At 31.4% G+C, this 11,948-nt stretch overlaps 1 protein-coding gene across 1 annotated transcript; it reads right to left on the bottom strand.

The window, feature by feature from the left end:
- Nucleotides 1-4,597: 4,597 nt before the first annotated feature.
- Nucleotides 4,598-7,878, bottom strand: LOC100250497 (ACT domain-containing protein ACR4). The gene is made up of 7 exons (XM_002266605.5): nt 7,439-7,878; nt 7,187-7,232; nt 6,977-7,091; nt 6,798-6,865; nt 5,636-6,226; nt 5,299-5,403; nt 4,598-5,193 (listed from the first exon to the last, which is right to left on the bottom strand). Exons 1-7 carry the CDS (start codon nt 7,510-7,512, stop codon nt 4,849-4,851), a joined length of 1,344 nt encoding a protein of 447 aa, XP_002266641.1. The 5' UTR covers nt 7,513-7,878; the 3' UTR covers nt 4,598-4,848.
- Nucleotides 7,879-11,948: the final 4,070 nt, after the last annotated feature.

Genomic DNA, 11,948 nt, shown 5'->3' with positions numbered 1-11,948 from the left:
TATTTTTAGAAAACTAATTTTTTTTATAAAAAATATTCTAAAAATATATTATTTAAAAAGAATAAATTTGACATATTTTTAGTTACTTTTTATATACACAATTTTAAAAATATATACTTTACAAGATGTTTGATTTTTAAATAATAATAATAATAATAATTTATTTTTATTTTTTTGGAAAAGGGTGAATTTTTTTTCCAAATCACTAAATTATATGAAATTTTATTAAGGTTTACAAAAAGAGTAAAATTTAAATTAATGTTTTCTTGCTTTTTTTTTTTTTTTTTTTTTTTTAGTTAGCAAATGTTATTTTTGAAAAGATAAAAAATTCACATCATTTTTTTTCAATTTTCACATTTTCTTTAGGTTTTGAAGTTAAACGAACCAAAACTTAATTATTGAGCCGAACTGATTTCAAAACACAATTGTTATTACATTTACTATTAAAAATAATAATTATTATTATTATAGAAATCAGAACTCTTTCCCCCGATATTAATTCCTCTCTCCACTCTGAAATGTCATATATTGATTTAACAGGATTCTTATTCCTTACCGTATTTTTCCCTGCCACCTTGGAGTTGGGTTTCCATGTTCATTTACCAATCATGTGATCACGCTTTTGTGATAATGACCTATGACCCCATTCTCCAAGATTTTTTATTTAGAATCAATTTCTGTAGCCATATTTTGAATAGACTTGATTGCCAAAGTTGACTTGATTTGAAAATTAATTTTAAAAACGCACATCATATTAAAGGCCAATCATGTTAATAATATAATTAAAAAGGAACACTAAAGAGATAAGACTTTGCATGTGGAAGTATGTGAATACTTTTGCTTTATTTTAGATTAGACAAAAAGGTGTTCACATTCAATGAATATTTCATCATATTAATTTTGATTTTGAAAATAAAAATAAAAATAAAATGAATAATATATCTAAGAAAATATAGAAAAAAAAATAGATTTGAAATCAATAAATTATTTTTATATTTTACTTTAAATTTATTTTTCTTTATCTCTTTTATATAAAAATTAAATAATTTAAAAAAATCATCAATTTTAATTATAATTGGCATATATATTTCACAGTGAAATAATTTTTTTAACAAATTTTTTCTTTGTATTTTTTTGAAACTAAATATAGCCGATGATGATTTTTTAATTTAACCATTATTTTAATTGTTTTTCAAGGAATTATTCAAATCAAAATGGACTACACTAAATGGGTTACATATCACATGCAAATAGAAATAAAAATTAATTCTAAAAATATATGGTTTCTAAATGGATCTTAATTTTTATTTTATTTTATTTGAATATTTAGCTACTATTCTTTTAATTGGTTTTTAACATTGGCATTTGTGAGAGGGAACAGTAGCGCAGAGGTAAAGGTGCAGTAGCTAGGTGTGGTCAGAAAAATATAAATAAATAAAATAAAAATAACTGACAGGCGCACGTGCACCGAGGAGGATTCGAAAAGATACTGAGCACGTGAGTGGGCAAGTTGTGGAGTGGACCACAGAGAATATGGACAGAAAAAGGAAAGGGCCCACAAGACAAGTGGGATCGTGGTCTGGAACAGCGCCACGTGGCGACAGGGACGCATCAAGTGGTCGTCATGGAGTTGCGTGATGGAGAGAATCAAGCAGTCTCTCTCTCTTCTCGTCCCGCCTCCCCTTCCAGATTCTGTCGGTGGACTTCCGGTGCCCTCCAAAAGTCGCCTCCCAAAATCATTTTTCTCATCATTTCTTTCTTTAATTCTTCCCTTTCTTCAGCTCCTTTCTCGCCCTTCATTTATTTATTAGTACTTTAAATTTAAAATAAAAAATCTTATATAAATATATAAACTATTATATTAAAACTAGGTATATACATTATAAAAATACTTTTTAAAACTTTTAAAATTTAAGTAATTCTACAAATTTATTTTTAAAAATAAAATAAAATATAAAATTTTATATAAGATTTCATCGAGATAGTTTCTTTTGACTTCAACATTTTTAAAGCATAATATTTATATTATAATTTTTTTATTAAATATAAAATAATTTATTGCAAAAATCAAAATTTAACATTTATAAGAAGCATAAAAAAATATTTTTTTTAACTATATAAGTTTTTTGAACAAAATTAATTAAACAAATAGAAACTGTTGTTGAGTTAAAAAAAAACGAACTTTTGACTTCCTAAGAGAGGTTTTAAATTTTGTATAATAGTTTCTATTTTAAAAAATATAAAAAATTTAATTAAATAAAATTTGTTTTCTGTCACATTTGAGAAAAAGATTTGAGTTTCTCTTTTCAAAATATGTATAAATCATATATTTAAATATGATGCTTATAATTAAGAATTCCATTCACATAAGCCCTTAAGTGAGATATGAGCGAGATTGTTATTTTTTAAGCTATGTTTGGTTATGTAAAGTTTGAAGAAAAATATGATGGAAAAAAAATAAAAAATAAAAGACAAATCTTAAATCAATAAATTATTTGCTTCAAATATTTTAAACTTATTTAACTCTTTTATACATAAAGATGAAATAATTTAAAAATATGTAATTTTTAAAATAATTTTAACTGTATTTGACTTTTATTATTATTTTTTTGTATTGTCCATTATTATTTTTCACGCATATGACAAGGAATTTATATTTTACAAACTTTAAATATGTTGCTTGATTAAATTTACTAATATTTTTATATAATTTAATGAAAAAGTATTTGGGATATAGTATTTGAAAAGGGTGAAAAAAGCAGCAAGTGAAATTAATGGGAAGGTGACAAACAACTTTAAACATCTTTACTTTTTTCTTAATGGAAAGCTCCACTTTAAGTTCATATCCAGCAGGGTGGATGACAAGACACAAGCCACTACTAAGCAAGGTTGACAATGCTCTTGAAAATTATATAAGAAAATAATAATAATAAAGTAATAAATAAATTATAATAGTAATTGACATTAAAATGCTTTATAAAAGCACCATAAATTTCATTATTCTCAAAGCATTTAATTTTAAATTAATTACAATAAAATTGTTGAGGAGTTTTATCTCATTAAAGTAATTTGAAATAGAGGATTGTAACTCTTGCATCTCCTTCTCCAAAACGAATAATAAATAAATAAATATTATTAAATTAATTTTTTTTAAAAAGAATGATGATGAAATCCCATAGGACTAAAGAAAAAAAAAGGGTTTAAATAAAGGTGAAGGAGTTGGGAAAAATGCATTAAATGCTAAAATCATAGGACGGAAAAAAAAGGAGATTCTCACCAAAAGTTGAATCTATCATATCTCATGTCACTTCCCCAACTCCCTCCAACACAATCCACTTAATATTATAATTTGCTATTCACCAATTTTCAAGCTTAGTCAATCTTGACGGCTCTTTTCTCTATTTCCCTATTTTTTTGGCACATTTTTTCCCTTCTTTTTCCCCTAGAATCCAACTTGATTTGAGTGTTTTGATCTCCTTTGCCCTCTTACGTGCCGCCTCCCCAACCCGACATCAAACGTCTTGGGATTTGGCCCATTGCTATAAATAACGACAATTATATTATCTTTCTAACATTAAATTATTATTATTATTAATTGGAATGCATCACATTCATTATGATAGTGAGGTCTTGGTCTTTCGTAGTTCAAGAAAAGAGAAACTAAAAACCCCAATAGTTTCTTCGTCTCCCAACTCCACCAAAATTGTTGGCAACGAGCTGTTTGTTTCGTTTTGATTTGTCCTTGAGCGGAAAAGAAGAAAGAACCAAGGCCAAGGCCAATGAACTAATCAGTGTAAGAGAAGGTTGTTCCCTGTAAAATATGCCACAAGAACATGCATCTTTGCCTGATTACCAACTTTTGAGCCGCTTTCGACGATCTATATAAAAATGGTTTTCCCATAATCCTGTTTAATGTTTTGTTTAACACCATAATTATCCAAAAGGGTGTCGGCCGCCGCAATTAATCTTGTCCAAATCCTAATCGATGTCATTCATCATACCAAACCGTGGAGAAATCAAGTTCTTGGCATAATTCTATGTAATCAATCTGAACAGGTACAGAATTGGATAAATCCAAAGTCTAACCACACAATCACGTGATGGAAGTTCAAGCTTTAAGATCTGAGGTTGACCCGGTACATCGAATAGTTTTTTAACTGTTTTGAATTGTTTTTCTTCCATGTAACAAAGTTAAAAGGAAAAAGAAACTGTAACATAATCTGTAGCATACTTGCATACGACAGAACTTGGATGAAAGGTGAATCCATATAGTTGAGAGCTTCCTTATTTCATGTCTTTTTTGTCATCACAACAGAGTTCCATGAATCTAGCATAGTGATCCCGCACTTTTGTGACAGATTCTTATTGGAAGAATCATGAACGAAACCAGCCAAATTTCATGTTTTGTTTTCCTTTTTGACCGAAAAAAGGAGGTAAGTAGCCAATTTCAGTCCAACTCACAAGAAATGGAGCAGCACTCACTCATGGCCACACTGTTTCCTTGCCCTTCTTGTTTTCCTTTCCTAGCTTGGATACCCTCCTTTAAGGCCATGACAACCCAAAAAAAAAACCAAGAAAAGAGAGTTTGGAATTGAGATTCTGCAGAAATGAAGGAGCGATGTATGCATTTACAATGCCCTTTAAGACCAAGGAGAATTATGGGGAAAATGTATATTTTACAATGAGAATGACGCTTTACAAGGTGAAATCAGAGGCCTGACCCGAGAGTTCAACGAGGGGTTGACCTAAACCTGGTCAATATGGTTATAAAGCATCATCTACGATCAACCAAACTATCCTGAACAATTTACAGGCATCAGACAGAAGCTAGGATAACAAGGAAATAGCTCAAGAATATGACCTCATTAAGCCCAAGTTGTAAAGGACCTTCTCTGATCTTGATCGGAAGAGATTACCCAACGAGAACCTCCCACTCTCCTGGGGTGGAGATTTGGAGTAGGCATCATCTTTAACACGAAGTATTGTCAGGCCAATCTCTTTGCGGACTGCCTCAATTGTTTCACTCTTTACTGGATTTCCTGATGAATCAGTGACATAGAAAGCATTCACAGCTTGAGAACCCCTGGTAGTGACCTCAGCTCGAGTGACGGATAGACCGTTTTCTCTAAATATGCGAGTTACATCAGAGAGTAGTCCAACTCTGTCTTCACTACAGAGTTCTAGTCTTATACCCTGTATTACAAACAACCCAAGAATATCAAGAACATCAAACATAAAATCATATACAAACAAGCAAAGAAGAGCTAAAAATGAATTGATCATTTTCAATCTATATACCTCAGAAGTACGTCTCCTGATAGCAGCCTCGAGGCAAAGAATTACCCTTTGCTGCTCTGCTTCAGAACTGATGGGGCACCCATCCACATGCCTGATATAATATTCCTATTCATTAAAAACAGATGACATAATGAGATTCTTTAGACCGACCTTTGAACATACTTGTTGATTCCATGAAATTCATTTCATCATTGAAAAGTCAGGTGCTTATGCAGAGCTTTGAGAAATGCAAAACTTTGAGAAATGCAGAACTTTGAGAATGTTCTTGGACTTAAAAACTTCAACATGGGCTAATGAGAATTATGATTAAATGCAACTTGAAGTAATTATAGAAAACCTGATAAGCCTCTGGTCCTTCAGCAATGACAGTTGCATGGAATACCACATACTGCATATCAGTCAATGTGCAGACGGTATCAAAGAGAAGCTTAGGCCGGTCTGGGCACCTTAGGTTCACGACAGTGTAGCCCTTATCTGCAAAATTCTCCACGGTTACAAGGGGTTTGCTCCGATCATTTGTGGAACCACTATCCATATCATAATCACGATCAGCATACATCATTTGATGCAGCCTCCTCTGCGTGTTAGTGGAACCCACTGAAACAGCAGTATTGGCACTCCGCTTATCTCTATCTCCTTTTAGCACATAAAGGAGAAGCTGTTTGATCTTCACAAGCCGATCAGGATCATCAATTGGCAATCCAGTCTCATCATCAGTGATGTAAACAACCGATGCCATTCTTGAATTATGGGTCCAAACTTCTGCTGCTACCACATTGCATTTGAGGTCAGCAAGAACCGCAAACACCTCTGAAAGCAAGCCTGGTCGGTCTCGCCCTGTCAATTCTATGGTTGTATGTTCATTAGCAGCTTGGACACCCACGGACCTTCTCAAGGAACGGAAGCTCCGTGCTCTAGGTCCGAGTGACTGCAAAAAACATATATTTAATTGTGAGAATTACTTGAAATTCACATACTTCCACTCAGAATGATGCTAAACCATTATACTACAGACCGAGCAACAATCACTGCTACTTCTTTGTTTAATCCTTTCATTATCTAGTTACTGATGTTGCAATGCATTCATGGGAAGAAGGCCGAGCTTGTACCAAAAAAAGAGTAAACAATAACTTCAGTTTGGCTGTTTATGTAACTGCAGCCTATTGCATTTTTAACAAAGACTATGAAAACAGTCGTTTTCTTCCATTTCTTCTTTACTTCCATTAATTTTAGGGTTTCTTTAGGATCTTTTCTATCCTTAGGACTAAGGCAAATGACATCATTCAACCACTCAATAAAGCAAAAGGGCTCCAAAAATCAGGACCATCCAACAGTAGAATCAATGGAATCTATGGCTAAGAATCTGTGAACCCCCTTCACAATTCCACTATTACATTGAAAATCCGAGATCCAACAATCTGACTCTGAAACATTTCTTATGAACCTGTAAAAATTGAGACCCATCAAATGAATAAAAAGGACTTAATTTGTAGATCTACCTGTTGAATTCTTTCAGCAACATCATCTTCAGAGAGCTTATTGCCTTTTTGATCTGTCACATGAAATACTGCAACAAACAATTGAAGCAAGAAAAAACTATTATAAATATAGAATTATAAACCCTACTGACCCAAAAAATCAAAAACATAAAATAAAAAGTCCGGAAGAAGAAGCTAACCGTCCATAAACCATTCCCCATCTGAAGAAATGTAAGCTCTTCTAATAATAAGATCCATATCATTCAGAACCTGAACCACCTCCAACAAACTCCCACGCCTATTCGCACTATCGACCTTTAACAATTCCCAAAAAAATCGAAGTTAGAAACCAATCACTATGTTTTACATTAAGATAAACCAAAAGGAATTCAATCATTGAATCAGCATACCTTAATCAAAGTGGCTGTCCTGCTTGATGCATTATCAACAGTAACCCTGAAAACCCCACATCAAGAAGAGAAAAACAGTCAAACCCATGTCCTCAAAACCTCCAAATTGGATCATTTCAGTACAAATAGATGAAAATTTTAGCCACAAACTCAACAACCCATTTTGAATAAAAGGAAACCCAGAACGAATTCAAGTCCAAAACTAGACCCAATTCGAAGAACCCAACAAAAACGGGACAGAAAACGAAGTACCTCGGAGGGTTCATTCGAATCACGAGCTTCTCAAATTCATCATCAACAGTGAGAGAGGGAGACCAGCAATCCATTCTCAAAGGCTATGTGTACAAGGGGGTCGAGTTTGTTGCTTTTTATGTGAAAAACTCGCTCTTGTATGCCGGAATTGAAAGAGGAAATGGGTAAAAGACAGAGAAATGGTGGTTGTGGTGGCTCCTGAGGCGGACGAGGAGTTCAGGAACAACGCATAAAAGAAGAGAAAAATGGGAAGAGCGCATGGGACTATCAGGGGTTGTCGCTGGTGAATCTGGGGTCCACCCACCTCACACTCACCCACCTCACACTCCCGACATTTGGTCCTCTCTCTCTCTTAGCCCCCCCCCCGCCTCCTCTCTCTCTTTCTCTCTCTCCCTCTCTCCCTCTCTCCTACGCCTGCAAGGCGGCTCAATGTGTTTCTTGTATTCTGCCTATAGCGTACTGTGGTATAACAATATTACTAGCTTACCCCTCAATAGGAGTCTGCGCCTACTATTCTATTCTTCAGGATTTTCTTTTCTTTTTTGACTTTTTCAAAGAAATAAAAATGGTAATTAGATTTACCATTATTTTGACCTCTTTTATCCATTTTCATAAATTTTAATGTGATTTTATTCTCTGACTTTTTGTGTAAAATTAGAATTTTTTTTTGAGAATTTTTATGAAATTTAATTTCTCTCTCTATCTGTTTAAGTAAGAGAAGAATCAGCAAAGCAATTTTAAAAAATCTAAAATAAATCCATATCTAATTTGAAAAATCTAATATTAATTTCTTTTATGATGGTCATTCAAATGGCACTTTTAATTTTGTTATAAAATCAAAATCATTTATGAGAAATTTACATAGTATATCTATATAAATTTTTTTAAAAAAATGATAAAATTACTAAAAAGTCCAAACAAATCCATCTATATCTAATTTAGGAAATCTAACATATATGTTGCTTTCAAAACTATTAAATAATTAATTTAAAATTATTTCTTTGGTGATAATCCTTCAAATTAGACCCATATAATGAAGGGTTTGTATTATTATTATTATTCAAAATCAATAATTCCTTTGGCTCATGGGAACCCAACTCTCTCTCTCTCCCCTTCACACATTCATTATCTTTCCAAACCTAGTAGGATTCTGCAAGGCAGAAGGGTTTCCCTTGCCAAATCTGTTCACCTGCAAGCATAATCTCAAATTTCCAAATCTCAGATTTTGATTTATTTATTATTATTATTTTTTATTTTTTGAACCCACTTGTGGAATAGAATCTCTTCAGCCAACCCCACTTATCCCATCATTTATTTCCTTATATTCCCCCATTTTAAAATTATTTTATTGTTCTGGTACATATGTTACTAGGAATCATACCATCAACTTGGCCCTTTACTTCAAATCACCTCAACCATCATCATCTTTATCATTATCATTATCATTTTTTTCTTTTCCCCCTTTTTCTCTTTTTCAATTCATTATTAAAAACTAAAAACAACGGGAGGTGAAAGTGACCAACCATGTGGCTTTGGATGGATTTGAAAGCTCACTCAAATTTCAAATTTCTATTTTATTAATCGGTGGACATGGATATCCTTCTCACTCCCACACCTTCAGTGTTTGGACTCTATATATTTTATATGGGGAGAGTGGGACGAGTGATTGTACATAAGATAAAGTATGGAGAGATGAAGTCAATTTGGTGAATACATTTGGATGCACTTTATCTCAAAGGCATAAAACATGGGACATGGTCCCAGGAGCCTCCATGCTTGTGGAATTTTTTTTTTTTTTTTTTTCAAGTCAAAAATTGACTTGATTGGATGATCTTAACTACCACACCCCGAATCTCTCTATAGTGTCCAACAACCAAACAACCAAATGCATATGTTTTTATGGTACAAATGATTTGTTTGTAGAACCCACTTGCAAATTCCTTATCATACACTTTTTTTTGCTATTTATTTATAGACTTAATATGTTAATAAATTTAGAAATCCTTTCCCCATTGTTTGTGGTCCAATATTCTAAATTTAAAGATTATATTATGATTTAAGATAATAAATGAATTTTTATTGAAATTTGAGAGTTTTGTGTGTACATGAAGCAAATATATACAATCACCCTTTTCTTCTATTTGGTAAAATCATAGTTCTACTTATTGTACTATGAAGGTGAAGAATAAATAATGGCTCCTTTTGGAAATTGCTATTTATATGATAGAAGCTTCTTTTGAAGGATGAGAGGTACAATGTAGTGATATGTCTATTTAGGGCATTAGAAAATATGTTATAGTAATTTATTTATTTATTTATTTATATTTTCAATTTAATGTTTTATTTTTGGTAGGTAGTGAATGGATACCTTAAATTTTTTGAATAAATTGATATGAAAAATGAAGAGAGTGGAGGATTGAGGGAGAGACAAGATGATGAGGAAGAGAGCACATTGATATTGATACCCATCATTTACTGCCGTTTGCCATTAACTCCTTTTATCCTTCACATGAGAGGCACATGGAGGGAGATAGATGGATTAGATATCAACATGGTCTGATTGTCTAGGCATTTTGGGGAGCATCACATGCCATATTTATGAACATGAAATTACACATAAATATCAATGGTTCTTGTGATTTCACTTTGGCTTCCACATTCTTATGTAAATGTGCATTTCCCTTCAACTCTAAAATGTATTTTTTATTTTTTATTTAATTTCTAAACATCTTAAGATGTTACACATTTTGTCATCTCTTTGTTTTATCATTAATATGAAATCTAAGAGTAATGTTATTTTTTTTCACCAAGTAGGGTTTGTTTGCAACTATTTTTAAAAAGAGTTTTTTATTCGTCAAAACATAAAAACAACAAAACATATTTGACAATCAGAAAATAATTTTTCATTTTCCGTTCTTAAAAGTAGAAAATAAATAGTTTTCAAAGAATATATTTTAACTGTTTTTAGTTATTTTTGAATGTTGTTTTATAAATAATTATACAATAATGTAGAAGGATAAAAATAAAGTATTAAATATAAAAATTATCTATAAAATATATTTAAAAATATTAAAAATAAGTTAAAAACATTTCAAGCTTTCAAATAAACTTTTATTTAATAAAACATCAATAGTTTTTAAAAACTGTTTTTTAGAATTGCTTTCGAAAACAATTACCAAATGAGACCTTAGTTTTTATTTGGATACATGTTTTATTTATTTATTTTTTTAAAATCATAAAATTTTACATAAATTTAAAATATCATATACAAAAAAGTATAAATTTGTTTCATGTCTTTAAAATTCATTTTCATAAATTTTTACCTCAATTTTTTTTTTTAAATACATTTAGTTGTTAGAGGAATAAATGAAAAAAAAAATCTTAAAGTATTTTTTATTCAATCACCACATGCCATTTAAGAAGATGGAAAAAAAGTTCGTAAGATTTTTCAAAAAGACTTATTCTAAAATTTTGCCACAAAAATCACATGTTCTAATTTTAATTATTCGATGGAATGGTTTTATTTATTTATTTGTAGTACTGTGAGGCATATTAATATTTTCTTAATGATGAGTAAATTATAAATCCACCTCAACCTCCCATTGCCTTGATTTAGGGGTACCATGGTATATTTATGATTCATAATTAAAACCATTTCAACTTCCATTGCCTAGATCTAGGGCTACCCATTTGTTTAACTTGAAGAAAAAGGTATGCCATTGAGGCACATAGGGGACATAATGTCATAATGTCCCTAAGGAGATGGTGGTAGGGAGTTGGCCATTTCTACAAAAAGTGTTGCTCCATTTATTAAGGGGCTTGAACACACCAGTTGTGATTGTTCCCCACACCATTCAAAATAGAATATGGTTTGCAACTATCCAAATTCAAAAAGGTTCAATTTGGTGGATCATGGGTAGCCCATCAAATGGTGCCTTATCCCTTATGCAAGCCACCACACTATCCCACCAACCAACCCATTTAGCAATTTCCCACCTTCATCAACATGGTTAAATAAATATTTGAAGGTGGTTTTATTTTTTATTTTTATTTTTTTAAATAATAATTAAAAGTTTGATATAGTTTTAAAAATATTTGAAAGAATCATTTAAAATATTCTCCGAGTTCGTATTTTAAAAATACTACCAACAAAAATGTTAAGGGTATTTATATATATAACAAATTAAAATTATAAAATTACTTCTTATGACGGATGAAAACACCTTGCAACAAAAATATTTTCAAGAATTAGTAAAGAATGGTCCAAACTCACATGGTAGAGGTCTTTAGAGAGAAGCACTTTGACGTGGTTGGTCCAAATTCTTTGAATAAGTTAGCCATGAAGTAGGCTGAATGTAGTGGATATATGAATGAATGTCAACCTAATTATAATGAAGAAGTCCTTATTTTATTTTTTGAGATTTAATAGGAGTACCATTAGTCATGTTGGTGGCAATTTTAATCTAAATTAAAGATATGAAAATTGACCTGAATGATGGCTTTCAATTTG

Source organism: Vitis vinifera, chromosome 1 (genome assembly GCF_030704535.1).
Source record: "Vitis vinifera cultivar Pinot Noir 40024 chromosome 1, ASM3070453v1".
In the NCBI taxonomy this organism is placed as follows: Eukaryota; Viridiplantae; Streptophyta; class Magnoliopsida; order Vitales; family Vitaceae; genus Vitis; species Vitis vinifera.
The sequence above is the reverse complement of the archived record's forward strand: the minus strand, read 5'-3'. Positions and strand labels throughout refer to the sequence as shown.

Bases quoted from the DNA above. Each gene is read 5' to 3' on its own strand.
- LOC100250497 (XM_002266605.5), bottom strand. From the start codon at position 7,512: ATGGATTGCTGGTCTCCCTCTCTCACTGTTGATGATGAATTTGAGAAG. The intron at 7,233-7,438 runs GTACTTCGTTTT...TGGGGTTTTCAG, and splicing joins ATTCGAATGAACCCTCCGAG to GGTTACTGTTGATAATGCAT. The intron at 6,866-6,976 runs GTTAGCTTCTTC...TGTTTGTTGCAG, and splicing joins TGGGGAATGGTTTATGGACG to TATTTCATGTGACAGATCAA.